The 23,698-nt window shown below is 40.9% G+C and overlaps 2 protein-coding genes across 10 annotated transcripts in view; one reads left to right on the top strand and one right to left on the bottom strand.

Annotated features, from left to right (window-relative positions):
- Positions 1–23,698, bottom strand: part of IFT140 (intraflagellar transport 140) — an 85,642-nt gene that overhangs the window by 13,547 nt on the left and 48,397 nt on the right. For 6 of the 9 annotated variants that reach the window (XM_080383391.1, XM_080383390.1, XM_080383393.1 and 3 more), the window contains one exon: positions 858–941. The exons of the other annotated variants lie outside the window; for them this stretch is intronic. In XM_080383391.1, the coding sequence (XP_080239517.1) occupies positions 858–941 (84 nt within the window). The remainder of the gene's footprint in view (positions 1–857; positions 942–23,698) is intronic. 9 annotated transcript variants of the gene reach the window in all.
- The window catches only part of TMEM204 (transmembrane protein 204), a 31,807-nt gene continuing 11,146 nt past the window's right edge, over positions 3,038–23,698 (top strand). Inside the window, exons 1-2 of the mRNA XM_080383470.1 lie at positions 3,038–6,238; positions 20,847–21,002. Coding sequence (XP_080239596.1) covers positions 5,959–6,238; positions 20,847–21,002 — 436 coding nt within the window. The 5' untranslated portion in view covers positions 3,038–5,958. The remainder of the gene's footprint in view (positions 6,239–20,846; positions 21,003–23,698) is intronic.

The raw sequence follows: 23,698 nt of genomic DNA, 5'->3' as shown, positions 1-23,698 counted from the left end.
AAAAGTAAACTTTGATGCCTCTTAAGACCGGACACAAGCTTTACCATGTATTTGATGAAAAAGTTTTTCTTCCTTTATATCCGATCCTTTGCATCTATTTTTCCATGGAACTATGTTTATAGTATCTAACAGTCTGATTTTACAAACCCTTCTGTTCCTATATATTTTCATCGCCCATTTTGCATGAAAGTGTAAAAAAAAAATAATCCAGTAAATGGAGTATTATTTAGAATTGCTGGAGAATTATATGTCTGAAGCATCTCACTACAAAATCTCTCTCCCTCTGTTTAATGGGGTATATTTGGAAAATGAACATATGTTCCGTCTCTTGCCTCCAAATAACTTGGTCAGGAGAAAAAAAGGAATCTCTCTTTCCAATTTGGGCCCCAGGTTGTTAAACAGGACCCCGAGCATTCTGCTTTAAAAGACTACTTCATAATGCAAAGGGAAACACCAATATAAGGTACAATATCTATAACACTAATATCAGATACAGTAACACTATTATATATAACTACATATTATTACACCCCTATAACATTATATGATAGATAGTATATCATAATATTATTATGTCCTTAATGTGTATTATTATTATTTCCCTAATGCATATATCTACCCAGAGCAGTGGGTGTCCCCTTGCGCCTCAGGCACAGCCTGGGCTGTCAAAAATGGAAATAAATAAATCCAGCACGGGGGAGAGCATTTGCCGACCCACGAGTGGGGACGAGGAAGCTTCACTTCCCTACGACAAAATAAACTGTATGAGAAATTCAAAGCAGATTCTCAGCAGCTCAGCCAACTGGGACCGCTGCAGCTGTACCGTCCTGGTGCAAAGCGTTTGCTGGGAGACTCACCCTGAAGTAAACATGACGGGGCTGGCACGGGGCACCCTTCCCAGCCTCCACCCGCTGCCTACGTGCTGCTCGGGGGCGTCTTCACTGGAAAGGAAAAGGATGCGACAAAGCAGGTGCTGCTTCTTAAGGAAAATTAGCAACATCTATTCCTATTTTTCAAATGTTAATACCTTTCCTGGATGTCAGCAACTTAAAGTTGCACCTTCCAACCCCTTTAAAAAAAGTGTTAGCATGTCATCTGGCTTAAATGTACAACAGTGGGTGATTCTGACCAGTTCATTCATTTATGAGCAATTTTACATCAATGTGATTTGGTAGACTGGTCACAGGATAAAAGCATCAGCTGTGGACCATAACGACTAAAGAGGGCTCGGACACAGTCAGAATGAGACAAACTACATGACAACTAAGGTTAGCAGGAATGAAAAGCTGATCATTTAGAAGTACTATGTAAAATTTTGAACACACCTATAAAAATGGACACCGATCTTATCTTCAAACCACTGCAAAATAAATAGTTATAATGTCAAAATTGGTGGCTTACTGTCTGTTCTCTTGTAACCAAGAAAAAACTCAGGACTTGAAAAAATGAAGTTTTATTTGATGTAGCTAGATTATGTTAGATGATTTTAAAACACATTTTTCAGATTCTGGTTATGCCTTTTTAGTGGGAGTAAAAGATAACAAGGAACTAAATAATGCATTAAAAGCTGCAACAATTCAATGCGATTGTTGATAGCTTTAATCATATTAAACAAGTGTTTCTCCAGGAAACATGGCAGGAATTTTTCATGTATGATCAAAACATTGAAAGCTGTCTAGATGATTCCAAAAAACCTCTTCCCTGGCAGATAAAGAATATTTGATAAAGCAACAAAAGCTTTACAGAATAGTATCTATAATATCATATTAAATACATAGCTTTGTCTGTTCCAAACTTGCCCTGATGAAATCAGCACCAGGTTATTGTTCACTGTGAATTTTATCAAACAAAACTCTTGTGTCCTAAGGAATGCAGTAAGTACTGCAATTTAATATACTGCTGCACACTTAACAGTAGAGAAGTGTTCATTAAGGTGATCGATGTTTTTTTTTCTTTTTTAAAGGATCAGAGGGATTCCCAGACTGTTTTGTACTGGAAGTGCAAGATCTCTGAGTGAAGATAGAAAATGTCTGACTGTGAATACACCAACAAGAACCATTTGATTAAAACTGTAACAAAAATTAACAACTGTGCCCTTTCAGAATGAGGATAGGAAAATTTACCAGATCTTTGCAAAACTTATTTAATTTTGACTTGAAGTGATCTACTTATTTGAGGAATTCCCCAATTTTACATCTTTAAATATTGGTATTAGTTGAATAGAATGATAAAAAGCCATTTGCCTACTAAAAAATAACAGAAAAAAATATTATGCTCCACATAAGCAACTGTAAGCAGAATTTGTTATGTAGTAAATAGATAAAATTCAGCATGGAAGCAACTATTTATCTGATATAATCTAAATTATTAAGATTCTGAAAGTCTAATTACATTTACATAACTGATTTATCACCCAGAAACACCCAAAATGCTTTATAAGCTGCTCTGCAAATTTGATGGAGTAACTGAACATACCACTAGGCAGAACTACTCTCTAGCATAGAAAAAAAGAGCAAACAGCTACTTCCAGACAAGAACACCCACCAGAAATTTTGCCATGGGAAAAAGTCATCACATGTTTGCTGAATTACTGCAGCCAACAGCAATTACTGCTACCTTGCGCCGCTGCTCAGATACTGTCCGTACCGGTGTGTTACCTGGGTGGGCTGAAGAGCGCTGCACTGTTGTCCTTCCTGCTCTGTAAGCTGCGATCAGGGTTCCCAGAACAAATTCCATCATCACAAAAACTAAAAGTCTGAAATCGTTTGTGATGCGGCAGTCCCCATCCAGAGAGAGACCACACGGGCTTGAAGCCATGCAGCCTCTTCTGAGATGACCACCCCACCACAGCTAGAAGGACAAAGCACCTGATCTAAGGCCAACTCTGTCACCAGTCCCAGCACCATCTCCTGTGTTTGATGTGGCAGTGAAACGATCTGTTTGACTCACCTGCATCTCTTCCCAGCTGCAACTCACTGCATAGCCACCCACACACCTGCAGCCACAACAACAGGCAATTTAGGAGAGAGAATCAGATTATTTTTTTTCCTCTGGGAAAGCTGCCTTAAATGTAAACTCATTGACTCGCACAGATTTGCATATGTAACATGAAGAATTTCTCAAGTATCATAGATCTCAAACCACAAAACTAATGCTGTGATGATCACCTGATGCTGATCACCTGGTGCCTTTGGCGCTCAAAGAGAAATATAACTTGGGAAGAATATAATTTATTTTTCATGTTGACGAAATTCAAAAAAGAGGTTGAATATTCTCCCACCAAATAACTGGCGTGAAAAGAGAAAGAGATGTGACTATGCTTTAAATTATTAGACTGATTTGTTCAGTCTTTGTGAAATACAATTGCTTTTTTTCTTTTTTTTTGCATGTAACATGTAAAGAAAGTCTGTGCCCTTCTGAAAATACATACTCAGACTTCAACAAATCACAAAAATCAACGACAGGAGGGGGCAGAAGCAGGTGTACGATTGGGTAGAAGAGATTTTTCCCTAAAGGTAAATCTCTCCTGACACTATCTGTGTATGAACATCATCTGCCTTGCTGCTCAATCACAGGCTTAAAACAGTAACAAATAATCATGGCTTATAAAATATGAAAATACAGTTGCTGTTAGGAAATGTCTTTGAAGAATGGCAGACACCAGCGTGTTATTTATACTGAAACTTCTAAAACCAGGGATGTATGGAAACATGACCAATCACAGGAAAAAGGAGGAAAAGATGCCATACGGCTGTCAAAGTACTAAGATGCTCAAAGTTCAATCCATTTAAGGATTAAAAATGAATCAAGTGCACAAAGGAGGGTGTGAGTTCATAACCAGATTTGTACATTCAATTCCAATAGCTGAAAACTAATTATAGGGGCATATGAACTTCATTGCAATATTTTCCACTCCTCTCCACAAGAAGTCTTAGAAAATAAAACGTTGCCTTTCAAAAAATTTCCAGTTTGTCTATGTGTATTGGGTCAGTATGAACCTGTCAATTAAGGGCCAAATAACTTAGCTGGTAAGATAGAGCTGCTATAAAATCAAAACAGTTTCTCACCTAACTCTATTAATTACACCCCTGTGAACTCTTGTGCCCACATCTCAGGTGCAGTCTGTGCGGTGATGCCGGTACTCCTGCCACGACTTCTCACTACTCCCTCTCCAGGCTCCTGACGGAACGTTACACCTTCATTTCACAATATACTATTTAATACTACACCTTCTACAGTATTTTTTCAGCCTAAAGAATTTTGGCAGGCTCAGCTCAGTTCAAGGAAGAGCATAACCACAGCAATAAGACCCCGAGGGGCAGGAGAAGCTGCCAGCCGCAGCAGGACTACATGGAGAGCTGCTCTCTGCAAGCCTCCTCTGGAAACATCCATGTTCAAGGACTGTTGGAAACGTCCTCCAGAACTTTCTTAACCTGTTTATTAGAGCTGCTTTCCTTGCAGCTTTTGCAGCACCAGTGCTGCGGTCCTGGCTTGCTGTGTGGTAGTTGATTCTATACTGGATGGTGAACAGAGGCACTACATTAAGCAACTTGCAGAAGCTTTTCCAGCCTCTGGGCACTGCTGGGAGGTGGCCAGCCTTCTCAGAGGCACTGCACAGCCACCAGCGTTCACAGCAAAGCGGGACGTGGGGCTTGGGGCTGTGCCAGCCCAGTTGCAATGCAGCGATTTTCAGCTTCATTCACGTTGTAACCTGCAACTGCCTTTTCAGAGACCCCCAAATTCCTTTGTCTATCAGGTTAAGAATCTCAAGATTTTATATTTCTTATTTATCTGCCATGCTTCCTTCCAGGGTTGCAGAGAGGAAGGGAGACATCGGTGGACGCCCCTCCATTGCTCTTGTCACACTATTCAACATCTAACCCCAATATTGCTTTTCTTTCAGTAAAAAGCATTTCAAAATCCCTCTCCTCAATCCATTTCTGCACACCTGATGCTCCGAGGGTTGAGGCTGGGGAATTCTTTTTTTACTTTTCAAGAGGACGTGTGACTTGCTCCCTGGGCTCCCCTGCGATGTGCAGCCTGGTCCTCGCAGCCCTGCTCTGTGCTGCTGGGAGGGGAGGAGGAGTGAGACGGGGAGGGGAGGAGGTACAACTTTAGAAGTCTCCATAGTCTTTTCCTTTCAGGAAACACATCCTGTTAATGTTTGACTGCTGTGGCAGTGGCTCTGTTTGTTGCAGCCGACTACGCCCTGAGGCTCACCAAAAACAGCCACAAAAACAGCCATTTCCTCTTCGTGGAGAGGTGGGGGGGGCTTTTCCTCACAGCAGTGGCTGTTCTCCGGTCCCTGCACCCACAGCTCGGATCTTCAGAGAGGGACACGATACAGCAGAGCAAACTTCAAGATACACCGAACTTGCAGAGCTCCTCTGGGATGATAGCATTCACCTCCAGATCGGCTTGGCTTTGAGAGAATGACATTTGTCACAGTTTGCGGGATATACTGAAGTTTGCACCCACGAAAGAGGCTTTCAGAGCAGCACTGACTGACTCGGAGGACCCGGCACGCTTAGTACACTGCTGGCGAGCATCTCCACCTCTGCCCCTGCAACAGCCCTGGCTCTCCTGCCTTGAGACTGGAGTCTTTCTGGATTCGCCTTGTGTCACAAGGAATGGACCTCCCTATCATTCAGTTCATCACAGGACTGGCATTACTTATTAAAGTGCAAGAAGGTGGATAAGCCAAAGCTGGGAAGGACCTAAGAAAGCTTCTTTGTGTTCTTATTTTATGGAATTCTCCTACCTACCTCGCAAAATTTGCATTTCCTTGATCAGAAACACCTCTGGAATTGACTTTGAGAATGAACGGTGATGTCCTCTAGCCCTTCGTAACATCCAAGCGAAGCTGCCTCTGATTCAAGTCCAATTTCAATGTGCTGCAGCTGATTGAAACCCCGTGTCTTCTGCAAATAGAGACTGGCAGCAAGGTGACAGTCAGATATGACTGTCCAGAAACTGGTAGCCACAGCTGTGTTGGTAGCCCTGGTCTCGCTTATTCTTAACAATGCGGCTGCCTTTACTCCCAACTGGGTATACCAGACCCTGGAGGATGGGCGTAAACGTAGCGTGGGGCTCTGGAAGATGTGCTGGCTGGCAGAGAAGAGCAGAGGAGGTGCGAGCACAAGTGCCAGGCATGGGCAAGGGGAGGAGCGCGAGTGTGAAGCCCTGGGCTGGGGTTCCGAGTCAGCTGGGTTCCAGGAGTCACGCAGCACTGTCAAATGTAAGTTCAATCTCTTGTCTTCTCTGTTTACACTAGGCTACAATTGATATGGTATACCTGGTCCCCAGGAGATTTATAGCCTAATCCCGAAATCACTATGAACCATCTGATTCTAAACATCTCTTAACATTCATCCCCAAACAAATTCATTTGGAAAAAGAAGAATAATTATGTCCAACAGTGATGGACTGAACTCCTTCTCCTCCCACCCTAAAAGTAATCTATATAGTGCTGGTTTATACAATGTACAGAATGATACACTTTGAAAAAATAATCTGTGCAATGTTAGCCTAAAGCTTTGAGACATTTGCCGCTCGCTCTTCCCTCTTGGGGTCCTGCTATAAGCATATTCCTTCCTTCTCAATACATTAAACATCAACCGTAGTTGCTCTGAATACCATAAAATTTTTGGAAAAAAAGAAAAAGTATTTAGATGCCATGCTAAGTTATTTCTCCCTTCTGTCTACTTTTGTTGGAAGTGCCAGGAGCAGAAAAGACAGAAACAGTTTTGGTAAAAACACGTAAAATTGAGACAGGCCTTAATGTATGCAACTATTCTTCTTGGTGAAAAAACACAATTAGTATATTACTTGGGGAGCATGGAAATCATTAAGCAAGGTGGTTTTCTGATTTTGCAAATTCACAGACTCAGGGGATCTGAAGAATGCATATAGCTTAAACTGAGCTAGTTAAAAAATTTTGTAAAATGAAACTCTGTAAGCCAATGTTGAGAATTATAAAGCCGAATAATCAAAAAGTGCACCTTATCACATTCACATTAATGATGTGACCTTGCTCTCATTAAGAAACTAGTGCAGAACTGTGCTTGGAGTACCTGTGGTCATCTCTGACACGACAGCTGTGACCACAGCTAGCTGTGGTTCCAAGAGGTTTGCTCCACGGAAAGCCTCTGCTTCCAGCAGCTGGCTTGGGGGCAGGCAGCCGGGCAAGCTGCTGGGGGGCGAGGGCTGGGAGCAGCAGTGCCTCAGCGGCCGGTCAGTCAGTCAGATCAACTGCATCCTTCAAGGAACTGAATTTAACAGAAGAAACGTCTGTAAGTTCATGCCTTGACAGACAGTAGGATTTCCCAGAGATTTTGGCAGTGCTCATACACAGCTCTGATGCTTCTGAAGGACAGTAGCATTAGTAATACTAAGTAATTTCAGATAGATTTTTATTCATGGTTTGAAATGCGGAGAAGGAACAAAATGCTCTGCTCCTCCTCAAAGTCTCTTATATCCCTCTGGAGACAAAACCAAATAAATATAAGAGGAATTTCTTTTAAGAAAATGCTTTAATGTGGACCCATTCCCTATCACGTTTTCCAACAAAATTGTGAGGCAATATTTTTTGCACATTTGCTGATATTAAAGCTGCATAAGTCACAAACAGAAAACTTCTAAACCATTATAAAGCCCTAAACCTAACTTCACATTAGTTTTTAACTGAAAGAACTTTTGTAATTACAAACCATTATAAAACAGATTAGACCATTGAAAAAGGTCCTTGACGTGTACCTGCAACTTCATCACAGGGATCACTGCCCCAATAAATATTTATAAGCCATGTTCTAACTTGAGAAACATGCATACCGTTCCTGAATTTTAAAGTAGGTGTTCCATATTCAACAGCTAGAATGAGCTCCGGCATATTGAATTTGGCTCCTGCAGCAGTCTTAAACACACAAACTTTTATTTCTTGCTGTGCACAGGTCAGAAGATGGGAGGTGCTATAAAGACTGGCACAGATGTATCTGTTTCATGGCAAAATTGTATGGCCAGCAATTTCTTATGTCAAATAGAAGATAAATGTGATAGGAAAACATTAAATTTCAAATTAATAATTATAGTATGATCAAATCCCCAGAAGCATTCTCTGACAAAGCACTCTTAAAAATCCTGATTTAAAGGAGGACTTTAAAGCCCAGTGACTCAATTGGTATAGGAATAAAGCATCCATTAATTATTTAATCTGCAAGCCAATAATAAGCAAAAGGCCAATTCTGAATCTTTATAAAGCATTTAAAAGAAAATCTCATCTCCACAGCTGTGCCATGACAAACTAAGTAGGAAAAAATATGTTGCACATTTTTAAGACAAATGTTCCCACGGATTGTATGCATAGTCAATATGAGCCTGATTCTGCATCCATGTTTTTGTCACATTTGTCTATTTGTCTAATAACAAATCACGTTATTTTAGTAATATGTATGGCAGTCCTCATCTGCCAGCTGTGGATAAATCACAAATATGTGTGTTTGTATGTGCATACATATAAAGATAACTTTCTGAACACAGGAATTCCTTCCTCAATAAGAGTTACCCATGTAGTATTTTGGATACCATTTGTAGAACAATAAACACAAAATATGTTCTTGCAATAGCAGTGCAAAAAAGGCCACAATCTTGAAGATATTAAAAAAATATAGATATAAACACATACATATTGGGGAGAGGGCAAGTTATTTGTCTCACAGTTCAACAGAAAAACTGTAAATCCTTTGAGAATTTGCTTTTCCATATACTGATGACTTCTGTACAAGTACTATATAAGTGACAGCCAACTAAATGCACTACTATAAGCAGGCTCGCTCACTGGCAGAGGGGAGCACATTCTTAAAACTTATTTTTCACTGACTTTCACTGCCTGCTTTTTCTTCCACTGAAATCATTGGCAAAGCTCCTCTTCAGGGGACATGATAAAGCTGAGGTGTTTTTTCCCCTCATTGCATACACAGCTCAAACAAAACAATTTGCAAGACAAGCAAAATGATTTGCAAGAAAAATTATGGAAGTAGCTCATTGTGTCAGGATTTGCATGAGCTTAAACTAAACTACATGAAATTGAAACAAATAATAATTGAAGCTTTGCATATTTCGGGTGAAAGTCATAGTAAATGATCTGTCTAAAGACCGCACAGGGAATGAACAGGAAGAGTCGATATGATAGAGCATGTCTGCCAAAAGCCTCTCTGGAAATGCAAAGTCAAATTCCATACCAAATACCTCTCTGATCCAATTCCCCACTACCAGGACACCTGTGTGAATTATTTCACTGCAACACAAACCACTGGAGCAAGGGGAAAACTAAGGTATTTTGCATTCAAATCCTGCAACGTAAACACTGCATCAAGGGTATTAAAGTGTCAGTAAAGGACCACTGGTATAAATACCAAGTGACATAAATGACAAGGAAAGATTGCAGATGCTGTAGCAGAGAGATTGTAAGAGACAAAAAAAAAGATTAGAAATGGGGGAAAAAAGAAATCCGGGGACAGGAGTAAACGGTATTAAAAAATACTATATGGAAACAAAGCATCTCAATGCGAACTATTTCAGCAAGGCACAACACAAGAAACATGGATTACTTTGGTCCTAGGAGAAAACCCCTCAGCTCTGTTCTTCAAGCTCCTGTCCTCACTGCTCCTGGAAGGGGGAGATCTCAGGCCCTTCCATTTGTCTTTATCAGCTTCTTTATTTCTCTTCTAACTGTGCAGTCCTGCACCCTTCTTTCAGCCATCTGTGACGCTGAAAAGCTTCTGTGAGACAGTTCAAATGACCAGCAGCAGAGCAAGAAAACAGCCAGGGTTGGAGTAGAAGGTTTGGGGCGGGGATGCATTTTTTGTGAGGTTATTTTTCTGTTGGATTAAGCAGTGGTAGCAGGAGTCCAACAGGTACTGCTTCTAGCACAAGCTGAGTGATGCAAGTGTTAGGACAGGTAAGAATAGCTCCTTTCAGTGGCAGCTAACTATCAGATCTGAAATCTTTGCTTATGCTGAGAATCAGAGCCCAGTTACAAGGACAACTGTCAAAGCTTTTCTAACATGGACAAACCACTAGACGACACAAACTTAAAGGCTTCACCAAGAACTCACGGTACATCCCCTCTTCAAAACACTTCAAGGAAACCTAGCCAGGCAGCCTAACTCTCATCTCAATGAGAGCAAAGGAATTTGCCAAAGGTTATGCAGTTCCAGAGCTGTAGCAAAATTTACAAATTTATGTATTATGTATTAAAAATGTACAAAGATTATTCTTTTGTCTGCATCTCTTAACCCTTCAAAAAAAGAACACATGTGGCAGAAGCATACGCTTAGTAAGATCTTGGGTAAGACAGGGTGTCTTGAGTACTCAATACTCAGCTTTGTGCCCACTTAAGGCATGAGCAGACACAGCATATCGAGCGATGCAGTGTCACACAGGGTCACACAAGCTACCTTGAGAAGCAAGAACACGTAGTTACACCACGAGTGATGCCCTCTCAGAGCAAACCAGACATACACAAAGCCCTTGTTACCTACATCCCGGCCCAATACCTGGCCAGTAATACTGCGTTGCACTGTGTGAACACACCAGATTACTTGGAATCAGCTTAGCTATTTTTAACCGCACTGTGCAGTACAAATATGCCCTTACGTCCTGCTGTGCTACAAGGCTATCTCTGGGTGGACAGATGGAGCTGATTTATTCATTAGCCGAGGTCACAGTCTGTCCCTTGTTGTCTAAAGAACATTATGAACAATGTGGATATGCAGGAATAGGGAGGGGCTTAAAAGATATAAAAACCTTGCTCAGTTCTTTGGGGTTCCAGAAGACACAACAAAAATCCCTGCGGTGGGAAGCATGTATCATCTACAGATGCCCAGAGCAAGATACCCATTGTTAATTGTCCTCACAAGTTCTTACAAGGAGGTGTAACCAGTGCCAGGGAGAGGCACAGTATCATGAACAGCTACATGGCTGCCAGAGAGACCAAATACAAACACCTTAAATGTATGATTTATGCAAACACATGTACACTATGAAATGCGGTGGCTAAGGCACGATGCTTCTCAGTGTGGGAGTAAGGACGATACTTGCTTGCAGAGGCAATAGTTCACTTGAGTCCCCACAACCACTGTATTCTCACAAATTTCCCATGTCCACAAAACTCTGAAATTTGGCTGGATGGAAGCCAGACTGAGTCAAGCAGCTGAGCATGCTGTAGACACATGTTGCTTTTTCAATATATGCAGATCAAAAAAGGAGGCCAGCTGCATTTGGAGATGACAGGAACTACCATCAGATTAAAAAAAAAAAAAAAAGCCCAAAACCTATTATGTACATGATTGCCTGGTAAACTGCTCAGGTTGTGACAGAGATGGAGGCAGGGCAGACAGCTGGCAGCTCCCCAGGGCTTGTGACTTCCCCTCTTAACATCTGCAATATGATCAATATATAAATAAGTGAAATTACCAATTTAACAGTAGAGGCCAGTGGAGGGGAACTGTAAGAGGTTTGACTCTCCAAATTAGAGTGAAGGCTCATTTTGATGTGGATTTTACTATGCTGTGTAGTTACTTTGGAAAAGTTCAAAACTTTTCGGGATTCAGGACAGGAAAATGAACCTAATATATGTTTCAATACAGTACCTTCCCATGCATTGCACAAAACTATTATCCTGAAAAATCAATGTTTGATTACTCTCACTATTGAGACTCTAAATTCAAATATAGCATTGAGAGTGAAAATGGCTATGGAGTATTTGAAAATTTCAGATTAAATGCACAAACACAGAACATCCTACTGATGGTTATCAACAGGCAAACCATAACATGTAGACAACTAACATCCCAACAGGAACTATCTACAGTCTGTTCAAATAGGTGACTGTATAAAAGGGTTCTTGATGTTGAGTTTGAAAGATCCCCGTCATTTAACGGTAAGTACTTGCTTATGTTGAAAATAGTTGATGTAGCTATGTCTTCACTCCAAAAGTAACTACTTGAAGCTGTTAAAAAAACAAACCACCAGTCTTCTCTCCCCAAATAACATCTGTAAGCCTTTCAAACTAAATATTCAAATATGAAGTTTCACACTCAAATGAGCTCAATCATAAAGTTCCAAAATACCTAAAGGGGTGGAAGATTTCACCAGTTTGTCACATCAGCACATTCTTTTAGTTGTGCTGAAATAGACTGGTTTCTCCTCCCTCCGCCTCTTTTTTTTTTAATTACTGTTTTTAAATGAAAAAGCATAAATTGCATACTCCAGAAAGCCACCCAGGAGATGAAACTAAGCAAATTATGTGACTGCTCTCATTTTTAAGATATCCATCCAGCAACAGCATGTATTGAGCTTGTAGCTGAAAGCTGCGTGGCTGCTCACAGAGACTGAAAAAGAAAAGAGAGGGAGAGACTTTCCTTTTCAGGATGAAGTCTTGTCATTACAGTAAGACATGCAGACAACATCATAATGTGGAAAGGGTACAAACCAATAAAGAAAAAAAACTAGATTCAGATCTGTTTCACTTCAAAGAAGTTAGTGTACATCCAGACCATGAAAATATCATTTTCAAAGAGGCAGTGCTTTAATTAACTCTTCCCACAGTCTCAGTTACGTAGTCATGCAAAGGTGCCCTTACATGCTGCTAGCATTTGTTTCAGCTTGTTTAACAAATACCTTTGAAGTGTTTCAACGTATTTTCTAATTCATACTCCAAAAAACAGCTCAAGAGGTTAACAAAAGAAATACCACAAATTTAAATCAGCAGAAAAAATTAAAAGTCCAGACTTCATAAATAGAACAAAGTTTGGGAGATGTGATTCTATTTATTGTCTTTATTATCTCTTAACTACTTTAACAGTAAAGTACTGAATCTCCTATGTTTTAAAATGAAGCATAATTGTACTATGCATTTTCATAGTGATCTTGATATTCAAGGCACAGCTCCAGCTGACTTCCATGTCAGCTGTAGAGACTGTTTCTGCAGATCTGCTCCTTGCTGACAATGCTGACATCCGAAACAAGGGGAACACACAACTGGTTGCCAAAAGTTTGGCTAAAGTGGATTTTTTTTTGTAGAATTATAAAGAAGGCTTTTTAAAAATTATTTATTAATATGGAATTCAGTTCTCCAGGCTGGAACTCAACTTTGTTAATAGCAAAACCATTAGTAAGAGTTAGCAAGACAGAAGTCAAACAGAGAGCCAGTCTGAATAGCACGACTCCAGCTTTTTCACAAAGCGCTACGATAAAACAGTCTAAGCCCATTTAGGTGACAGTGTACTTTTCTGGCTTTTCCCATTGTCTGGATGCTTGGCTTTGCATTTCTAAAGTCCTTATAATGTGGATTTTAAAAATTACTCCAAAAGGCTGAAAAAGTAGAACTCTGCTCTACAAACCCACTCACTAAGCCCAACCTCAACCACGGGCAGGCTTCAAACTTTTAAGTTAATGCAGAAGCATAACTATTATTTTCCAAATGGCTTAGTAACTGAGGCAGGAATGAGAAGTGGAGTTCAGCAGAGCTCTGCAGTGAGGTGCTTGGACAGAATGAACTCTTTGCTCTCTGCTCTTCAGTGTCTGGTACCACAGTGGCTGGATGAACACATGCCAAGAGTGTAGCCAATACTGTGGCATATTCACTGCTCTGTGACAACAGAGCCATGATGTGACGAACATGCCTAGCACTGCTGGGCTTTCAAAGGATTTGGTTGTCAGCTACGGTTCTGTTAAGGCAGTGTCACAAAGACTTATCAAATTACTTACTGGAGTGAATATTAATGGACCAGCAGGAGATGCATCCCTTATCTCAGGGGAACACCTCAGCAAAATGTCAGGTTCCAGAGGAAAACCATGTACTCAGAGGCTCTTGATTGTATCAGAGAAAAATCTAATTACTGACCTACTTAGATTAAATTTTTACAGCAGAATATGATCTCAGCCTGCAGACACCCAGCCTAAGAAAATGCAGTCTAGCAAAGTTACAAGCAACTGAAAACAGGTTCTTACAAAAATAAGTAAAGCAACTTAAGCGTAAGAAGCATTACTAGTTCCATCCATAATTATTTAGAAATTTCCATTTCAGAAATGCAACCATTTATCCTCCTTTCCAGAATAAAGTCACATATGAACATTTAGCATTTATGAAGACTATCAAGTACATCTCAGAACTCATACTCAGTAATTCACTGAATAAGTAATCAATAAATAAATCCAAAAACTATAGCAAGGAAAGAGCACTGATAGAATACTTCTTTAAAAATTTCTTTCATCACAAACATAGCAACCATTAAACTCCTCCTATGAAGTCTGCTGTTTTACATTGACAGAGAAAAAGGGTTAACAACCAAGTAACGTTTAAAAAGCAAGTCAACGATGAAAAGGTATTATACTCAGAACTCCAGCTGGCTGGAATAAATTTTAAAATCAATAACCTAAAAGGGTAACTTTTGGTTAAAAGAAAACTGAAGTTAAACACAGCTAAAGCAGTTGTTTAACACCAAAACAATCCATAGAAACAAAGAAGCAAAATTTTTCAGGAGATTTCAAGTATGGATAGACTGACAGATGTAAGCAACTTAGCAGCAGCCTAAGGTGGCACTATCCTTCAGCTAAGCATAATGAATACCTGCCCACCTAATTACAAAGTTTAAATAGCATTTTTTAGATGTAACACGTTTTGTGTCCCACAGCAGGGATGTGATAACAGCATGCTCAGAGTCAGCTCCTGCAGCTTAGATGATCGGCAGGGAATGGTGAAGCTGCAGTGAGATGCTGGGAGTCAGTACTGTTCCTATACAGTGAGTAAACATGTGGTCACTAGACTCTCCCCAGGGCTGATGACTTAATGAGTTACAGAAGCTGGACTGAAGTTTGCGTTAAAATTTTTGTTCACCGAAAGTGGTGTTTCTCAGGGGATGTTTTAAACAAATACTAAAGTATCTTGGGCCATTTAGTTTCCTTCATACACACTCTGTGCTTTAATCACTAAAAAGCTTAAATTCCCACTTATGATTGTTTTTTCCCTATGTGCAGACAGAAAAGTGGAAGAAACTCTCACGTTTTAAGTAATTAGCATAATCTGATTTTTCAGTGAGATCATCCTTCCACATTATCCCAAAACACTGCAAATTACTCCCCAATATGGATAACCTACTTCTGCAAAGTGCAAATAGTCCTGGGCTACCATGGAACATAACAAAACAAAATTGCTGCTTGCAAATAACAAAATCAAATCAACATTTCTAACCCAGATGGATGCATCTGGTCTAGGAAGTGAGCGAAACAACAAGGAATTTGAATTGGTCTCATCCCTGGAGTTTGGGTTTTGACCCTTGACTGATCACTGTGTTTTAAACAAAGCAGAATTCATTAGCCAGTACCCCCAGCTGTACAGCAGACCCAGCTGGATACCCTGCCCATGACTTAACTACTTCTCACAGTAAACTAGGATCAAGATGGGCTTCCAGAAAGAAAAAGCCAGAGACTGGCATTTTATATTGATGAACAACAGCCGCTTAGAGCAGAGTTTTGAAGCCATTCAGTGTCTACCCCTTTCCAGTTCTCAACCGCAAAGTTGCATCTTAAGGGAGATGAAGGAAAGGTATGTATAAAGCAGAGATGTATTCTGGATTGCCCTCCCTCCTCCACCTATGTCAGACATGCACAAAGGAATAAACACCTTCTGCAGCGCCCAGTTCTGTTCTGCTGGAAGTATCCACCTCTTAGCTATAAGGAAACTCCTTTCACAGTTAAACTTCAGGAGACATGTGACATTAACAATAATGAGTTCAAAACAAAAAAAGTGGGACATTCAAAATACATGTCATGACAGTCTTCAACAATAGATTCTAGAAGCAAAATGTTAACACAAATGCCACCAGTAATTATGCAAACGTTATAACCATTATGAACTTGTGTTACAAATTGTGGCTAAACAATTCTGCAAAAGTTGATGAAGTCTGCAATGGCCACAGAAAGGTAGAACAGGGTCATGGCTACTGTAAATTAAGCAGAAACGTTTGAAATGGTTGAACAGATGATCCTAAATTCATACTAATTATAAAATCTATAGAAAACACATCAGAATGGACTGAAGCTGGCTACTGAGGAGTTTCTGGTTTACAAATAATTTAAAATAGCAACAGGCAGAGTAAAAGAGCACAGAAGTAAACACTAAATTTCACAGCTCTTACAAAAACTATAGGGCAGATAATTTTATAAGAGATGAGAAATATTTATTCCTGGATTGAGCAGGAAGACAGCTTTGTGGCTTGGCCTTCCTCAACATGATTTACATCTTCAACATCTTTGGGTACAGTCTCTGAAGAAATGCTTTGAAATTGCACACTCTTGATCAGTGTTGTCCATTGGTTGCCCTCAATAAAAGGAGGCCAGAGCTGCTTTCCACAACTACCACCTTTTGGGGTAGTAGGTTTCACGTCACAGGAGCTCAGCTTAGGGTTGTGTGTGTACAATAGAATTGCCATGTGCTGAGCTGACAACACGCAAAGTTACAACGGCTATGAGTAAGCAAGCACAGTCTTCTGCAGAGTGGCACTTTCAGGCTGAATACAATTAACAAGCTCTACTGCAAGAAGAATAGAGTTACTACTGCAAGTTAGAATGGAGTTTGAATGAAGACTAAATTATTACAAATTCTTTTGGAATTCAATTGAGTCACAGTCATAAACTTGCCATTCTTAGTATGCTAGATATAATACCATCTGTGGCAAAGCCAAAAGAATTTATAACACAGTTAAGTGTTTAAAAGAAGTCTGAATAACAGTGAAGGCAAAAATTCGGTCTTTCTTCCTATGTCAAGGGGTAGAATGTATTTCTGGGATAAGCTTCAGACATTTAGAGAGTATATAACAACAGAGGCTTTTTTTAAAAAAAAAAAAAGTTCATGCATACTATATACAAACAAGGCAACAGAATTTATTATAGCTGTTTTTTAATTTAACATTACAGATAGCTCTGTTGACAAATTACAGTAATAATAATAGCTGCAAGTCTGCTTTTTACTTAGTACGCTTCTCCTTTGAAAGTCATTAATATCTCTTCAGCAAGCACTGGTCCTCAAAGTATTATGAAGTCCATTTACATTGAAAAACAGAAGAACAGTCCAAATGCTCAAAGTTTTACTGATATTTACAAACTCAGACATCTAAATGTGATTCTGTTATTAGCCAACATGTTTCATGACCTGTAAGCATTCAACACAGCAAGAGATCTAAATGCTCCCGATGCTAGAAAGGACAACTTTGAAAGTTAAACATGATCAAATGAAACAAACTCTTTTTGAGTGGAATAATTTTCCTCTCCCGTCACAGATTAACTCACTAGGAAAAGCCAAAATACTAAGTATGAATAAAATGTTAAGAAGATAGCAATGTGAGAAAGTTTAATGGACTACAGTTCTTAACTAACTTTTTCATATATGACAGAATATTATATTAAATTTTAATTAAATCATGAGTTGTTATTTAGAGCGCTGAAAGCTAAAGATGACATATGAGGGGAAAATAAAGGGTAAACTCATTTTTATAACTCAGAAAAGTAGAACAAAATCAATGATTACCCCAGTGAAGTTTACTCTTGCTTGTTTGTATCAAGTTTTGTTTTCTGCACTTCCTAGCAGTCTCCTTGGAAGATCAGGAATCAAATTATGGTAGGCAGTGCACCCACTAAACTTATAACCAGTTAAGAATACTCATGTCCAGAGCCTTTCTTTTTCTAATATAAGCCAACTGAAACACTAAGCTGCTTCTGTTTTGGAGTAGCAATAACATACTAGCACAAGAAGTTGAACTGGCACAATGATATTTACAAATCGCACCTTTTGCTAGAGAGGAAGGAAAAGGATGAAAACAGGACATCCATCAGGTTAACAGGAAAAGTAGGAAAAAAGCCTGACTAAAAGCACCCAACTTTGCAATGAATATATTCCATTCATCTCCCAGTAGCCAGCCGAGACACATTTTCATCAGGTCCCTAGTCAAGACTACAGAGATCTACTTGTAATAATTTCTGTGTTTGTTTTTTATATTTCATACTAAATGATAGAATATCTTGAGTTGGAAGGGACCCATAACGACCAAAGTCCAACTGCCTGCTCCTTGCAGACTACCTAAAAATCAACTATACCACTAAGAAGCATCCTTTAGGTGCTCCTTGAATTCTGGCAGGCTTGGGGCCACAACTGCTTCCCTGGGAAGACTGTTCTAGGGACCAAGCACCCTCTCAGCGAAGAACCTTTCCTCAGTGTCCAATCTGTGCTTCCCTGGAGGCAGCTTCATCCCATTTCCTCGTGTCCTATCACTGGTCACCAGTGAGAGGAGACCAGCATCTCCCCCGCCGTTGCCCCCCTTGAGGAAGGTGCAGGCTGCCATGAGGGCACCCCTCAGCCTCCTCTTCTCCAAGCTGAACAAGCCAAGTGACCTCAGCCGCTGCTTGTCAAGCCTTGCTTTTGAGGCTTTTCACCATCCTGGCCATGCTCCCCTGGACACACTCTTGGAGGCTGATGCCCTTCTTGTACTGAGGCAACCAAAACTGCACTCAGTGCTGGAGGGGGGGGCTGCACCAGGGCAGTGGGGAGTGGGACAGTCCCCTCCCTCGACCAGCTACCTGTGCTGTGCTGAACACACCCCAGGGCACACCTGGCCCTTTTGGCTGCTGGGGCACGCTGCTGGCTCATATTCAACTTGCCATCAACCCAGACCCCCAGATCTCTTTCCATGGGGCTGCTCTCCAACCTCTCGCCCCCCATTTTGGATGCATAACCAGGATTACCCCATCCCAGGTGGAGAACGTGACACTCGCCCTTCTTGGATTTCATATGCTTGGTGATGGCCCAGCTCTCGCCTATTCAGATCTCTCTCTAAGGCCTCTCTGCCCTTGAGGGAGGTCACAGCTCCTCCTAGTTTAGTATCACCAGCAAACTTACTTAATGTACCTTTGATTCCTGCATCCAGATAATTTATAAAAGCATTAAAGAGAATTGGCCCTAAAATTGAGGCCTGAGGAACCCCACTGGTGACCGGGCGCCGGCCTGATGTAACCTCATTTACTGTAACGTTCCCAGCCCGATCCATCGGGCTGTTGCTCTCCCAGCACGTTACGGACGTGTCTGGCCACGTGCCGGACAGTTTACCCAGGACACTGGGAGAGACGGTATCAAAAGCTTTGCTACAGTCCCAAACCCACCACATCTACTGGCTTCCTTTGGTCAACTAGATGGCTGACCTTGTCATAAAAGGACATTAAGCTGGTTAAGCAGGACCTTCCCCTCGTTAATCGGTGCTGACTGTGACCAATGACTGTGTTGTCTCTCAAGTGTTTTTCAGTAACTCCCAGAATAACCTTCTCCACAATTTTACCAGGCACTGAACTGAGACTGACAGGGCTGTAGTTGCCAGGGTCTTCCTTCTGACCAGTCTTGAAAACTGGGACAGCGTTTGGCAGCTTCCAGTTGACGAGGAACCTCTCCAGACTCCCAAGACCATTGAAAAATAATTGAGAGAGTTCCCGTGATTCCAGCGGCCAGCTCTTTCGGTACCCTGGGATGAATCCCATCAGGGCCCGTAGATTTATGCACATCCAGCTGGAGCAGCAAGTCTCAGACAAGTTCAGGGCTGGCTGGGAGTTTATCATCCCCCCAGTCACGGTCTTCCAACACAGGGCTCTGGGGTCCCAGGGCCCATCATCAGTGTTAAAGACAGAAGTGAAGAAGGCATTAAATGCCTCTGCTTTGTCTATGTCCCTGTTTGTGAGGTGACTGACCTCATCAAGGAACAGACTAATGTTCCATCAGATCCTCCTTTTGCTGTAACATGTTTTTAAAAGCTCTTTTTGTTGTCCTTCACAGTGCTGGCCAGCTTGAACTCTAATCAAGCTTTGGGCTGCACAAATTTTCTCCCCACAGTGGCAAACAGCATCCCTGCGGTCCTCCCATAGCACCCGTCCTTGCTTCTTTGGCCATACACTTTCCCTTTCTGTCTAAGTTCTAGACTAAGATCCCTGCCTAGCCAAGCCAGCTTTCTGCCCTGCCTGCATGACTCCTGACAGTCTGGAATTGCCTGCTCCTGCACTCTTAAAAAGTAGCGAGCACTCATGGATCCCAATACCTTCTAAAGCGGATTCCCAGAGGACCTTACTGACTAGCTGTTCAGCAGCCCAAAGTCTGCTCTCCCCACATCCAGCACTGAAGTTTTGAAGCCAATGTTTTGAAACTTGGCTACTTCGTGGTCACTGTGACTAAACCAGCCACCAACAACCACTTTACCCACCAGTCCCTCTCTGTTCACAAACTACAAACCTGGGAGGGCACATTTCCTAGTTGGCTCCCCCAGTACCTGCGCCAAGAAGTTATCTTCAGCGTGCTTCAAAAATTTCCTGGACCTGTTTGTGTCCACCATACAATATTCTCAGTTGATGCCTGGGAACTTAAAATCACCCATAAGGCCGAGGGCAGTTGATCTAAACATATCCCTTAATTCTTTTACAAAGAATGGCACTGTGGGCCATCCTTGGAAGTTAGCTGATTGTTTCATACAAGACTGTTTTGCACTGAAGCAATACTTATAGGATGCTGTATAACTACAGGAAAGACTCCATACACATCCTAAATAAAATCTTGCCTTAATCAGACTACAGGGAATGCAGTTAAAGCAAGGGACTACTAGGAGTAGGAATAGTGTCCAAGAATCATTTTCTATGGACTGACAAATTTTACATACCTGGCTCAGCCAGTATTTTATTTTTCCCAATTTTATATTTTCCCAATTTTCCCAATTTTATATTTTCCCACTTTAACTTTATGCTTATTTCTTATGTTTCCCTAGTGCAGTTTGACATGATGCGTGCTTGTAACCTCATCGCCACTGTTGCTCTGACTGCTGGCCAGCTCATCTTCGTCCTGGGCCTGATGGAGCTACCTATCATTTCTCAGGATACCCAGTGGTGGGAGGAGGCCATAGCTGCTGTGTTCCAACTTGCCAGTAAGTCCACTTCTTTTTACTGATGGAAAAATACTTAGGCTCTATTAAATCCAGGTGGGAAAAGAGTTTCTTACTTTATAAATCTTTCAAGTGACAATGAATAGCAAAAAGGTCTAAATCAAAAAGTAAGCTCATTGTCTCTTAAAAGCTCTCCCCATGAGATTCTGCAGTACATGAATAGAAGCTTTTATCTTGGATATATCAGAATGAGTCTTCTGCCAACCAAGAAAAACAAGCCTTTATTATTTCCTATGAAGTCAGGAAGGCAAACATGAAAGAAATAAACTGGATGCAATGTAATCCCACAATTTAGCGGGACAAAACATACCAAAGGAACTGTTTGAAAGCAGAGCAGAATGGCCGAGGAAATTTTTGAAGTCTTGCTGAAACAGGATTTTTTTGCTTTTACCAAACTGAAATTTACTCAATGACTCCTCAGCTGGATGCTGATAGACAAATACACCTGCAATCCAGCAAAGACAGCTGAAGTAAATTCCTAACACTATTATAAATAAAATTCCCACAGTAATTCGCATGTACAGACTGTATACAGAAATGAATGAGGAAAGGAAGAAATGATTTTATCATAATTCCATATTAACAGTGGTGGCAACAAACTGTAAACATTCTGTAATAATACCTTTCTTTACTACATTAAGTCACTCAGTATTCATTACACCAAGAATCAAATGCTATAAAATATCCATGCATGAAACTGTCATTAATGGAGTATAACATTCAAGCTGCTTACAAGATCAGATTAAAAATATATCATCACTATTATTAATGTAAACAGCAGGTTATAATGAAGTAACACCATTTTGTTTAAAATCTTAATTTCAATCTTAAAAACTCAGAATATTTAGAATGGTATAAGCCTACTGAGACCTTGGGTTTACACTGCTGCAAGATTGGAATCATCAGAATTTGGCCTAGGTCATTTAAATATGGTCCTCACAGCATTAAACACCCATTAAGGATGATGAACCTGAAATCTGAGCAAGAGGAGAAGACTGCAGAGGTTCTGTAACTCTCAAAGCATCTGATCCAGCTTCCATGTGCAGTGAGACCCTCAAGCATCAGTCAGTGCTACCAAGAGACAAATATATAGCCTTGCCATAACAGGACCTCCCTACAGCCTCTTCATACACATCATGGTCTTTGAAATTCTGGATACCTTCTGGATAGCTCTCCCTGGTCATCTGTGTGATGCCTGCTTTATTCTCACTCCCTCCTATCCTCCCCAAAAGTTGACATGCCTGTTTTTCCCAGAGAGGAAATGCATTCTGGCCCTGTTTAGATGTGTTGTTTCATTGACAAACAGCAGAGTGGACAGCCGTGTGCCTTTCTTCTATCAAGGTTGCTAATTTTAGACTGGGCCGCTTTTTTTTTTTTTTTCTTTTTTGCCCTTTTTTTTTTTTCCTGTGCTGAAGTCCATTTTAAACACAGTCAGAGAGAGACTGAAGGGCGCCAGGATATCCCGACACAGGAGAAGGAAATGCCTGCTATTACCTGTTATGCAAGCTGAACCTTGAAATCCCCAGTGCTGGGAGGGGAGAGGGGAGGAAAGCCAGAGTCTGAATGATTAACAAAACACTAATGAGAATGGCTTAAGAAGCTGTTGAATCAAGGAGTTCATCTGCCTGCTTGTGTTCAAAAGGTGTGACTAGACGGATCTGGCAGCTCATGACAGTTCCAAAGACAGAGACTGCGCTATAGGAATCAAAGGTCACCCATCTGCAGAAATAATGCAATGACTTTGGTGGCTATCCCTGCCCCTCTTCCCCATCCTCTTTTTCAGTTATGCTGTGCTCTCCCTCACTGTCATCTGATGGTTTTCTGCCTTGCAGTCAGTAACATGAGATTCATTTTACATTTCATTATCTTAATGAAGGTTTTATGTTTAAAAAAATTCTTCCTGATATCCAGAACAGCCAGCTGAAGTCTTCTGGAATGTATACTTGAAAAAAAAAACCCAACAAACATCCCTCCCAAAAAAAACCCAAAACAAAAAAGAGGGAAGGAGTCATCATCTCTGCCATTATCCCAAAATAAAACAGACTTCTGGAGAGCTCCCTAGTATTCCAGGACAGTGGTACATCAACTGCTGACTACCTGGGTGATCAAGGGTGTGCACTCACGGGACAGGTAGTTCAGAGTACAGCTTGCACTGGCAAAAGAGGCTGCTCCTCCTCTTTCACAGAGCCCAACGTGTACTCTGTAATGCTGAGCCACTCAAACCGGCCACAAAAATCAGCTCTGTCCACTAAATACCCTGGATTAGGCCAGGCAACAGCATTTTGTACATTATGGCTGAAACATCTTTGATATCAGACAACACACATGTGCAAACTGTGAGCAAGTCCAGCATTTATGTTGCTCTGATGAAGGACTGCTGCCACAGCTAGAGACCAAGATTTTTTTTTTGAAGGGGAGGAAAGCAGACACCCCTTGTCCCATAAACCACCTGTAATACTCAGCCCTGAGCTTCCACTCTGAGTTGGTAACCTCTCATCTATTTTTAAAGTAAAGTAGAAGTATCAGGCAAAACCAGCAGAACGGCGGATACAAAAGCTTGTATTTAAAAGCACTTTGTCCATGCAAAACAGCTCAAGGGAAATCACTGTGAAGCTCTCCCCTACTTAATTTTAAGCCAATGTACTTTAGGCCAGAGAGATCATTTGTGTGAAGAGCAA

This window comes from Falco punctatus (genome assembly GCF_963210335.1).
Source record: "Falco punctatus genome assembly, chromosome: 4".
NCBI lineage: Eukaryota > Metazoa > Chordata > Aves > Falconiformes > Falconidae > Falco > Falco punctatus.
Note: the sequence above shows the minus strand (reverse complement) of the source record. Positions and strands in the feature narration are given on the sequence as shown.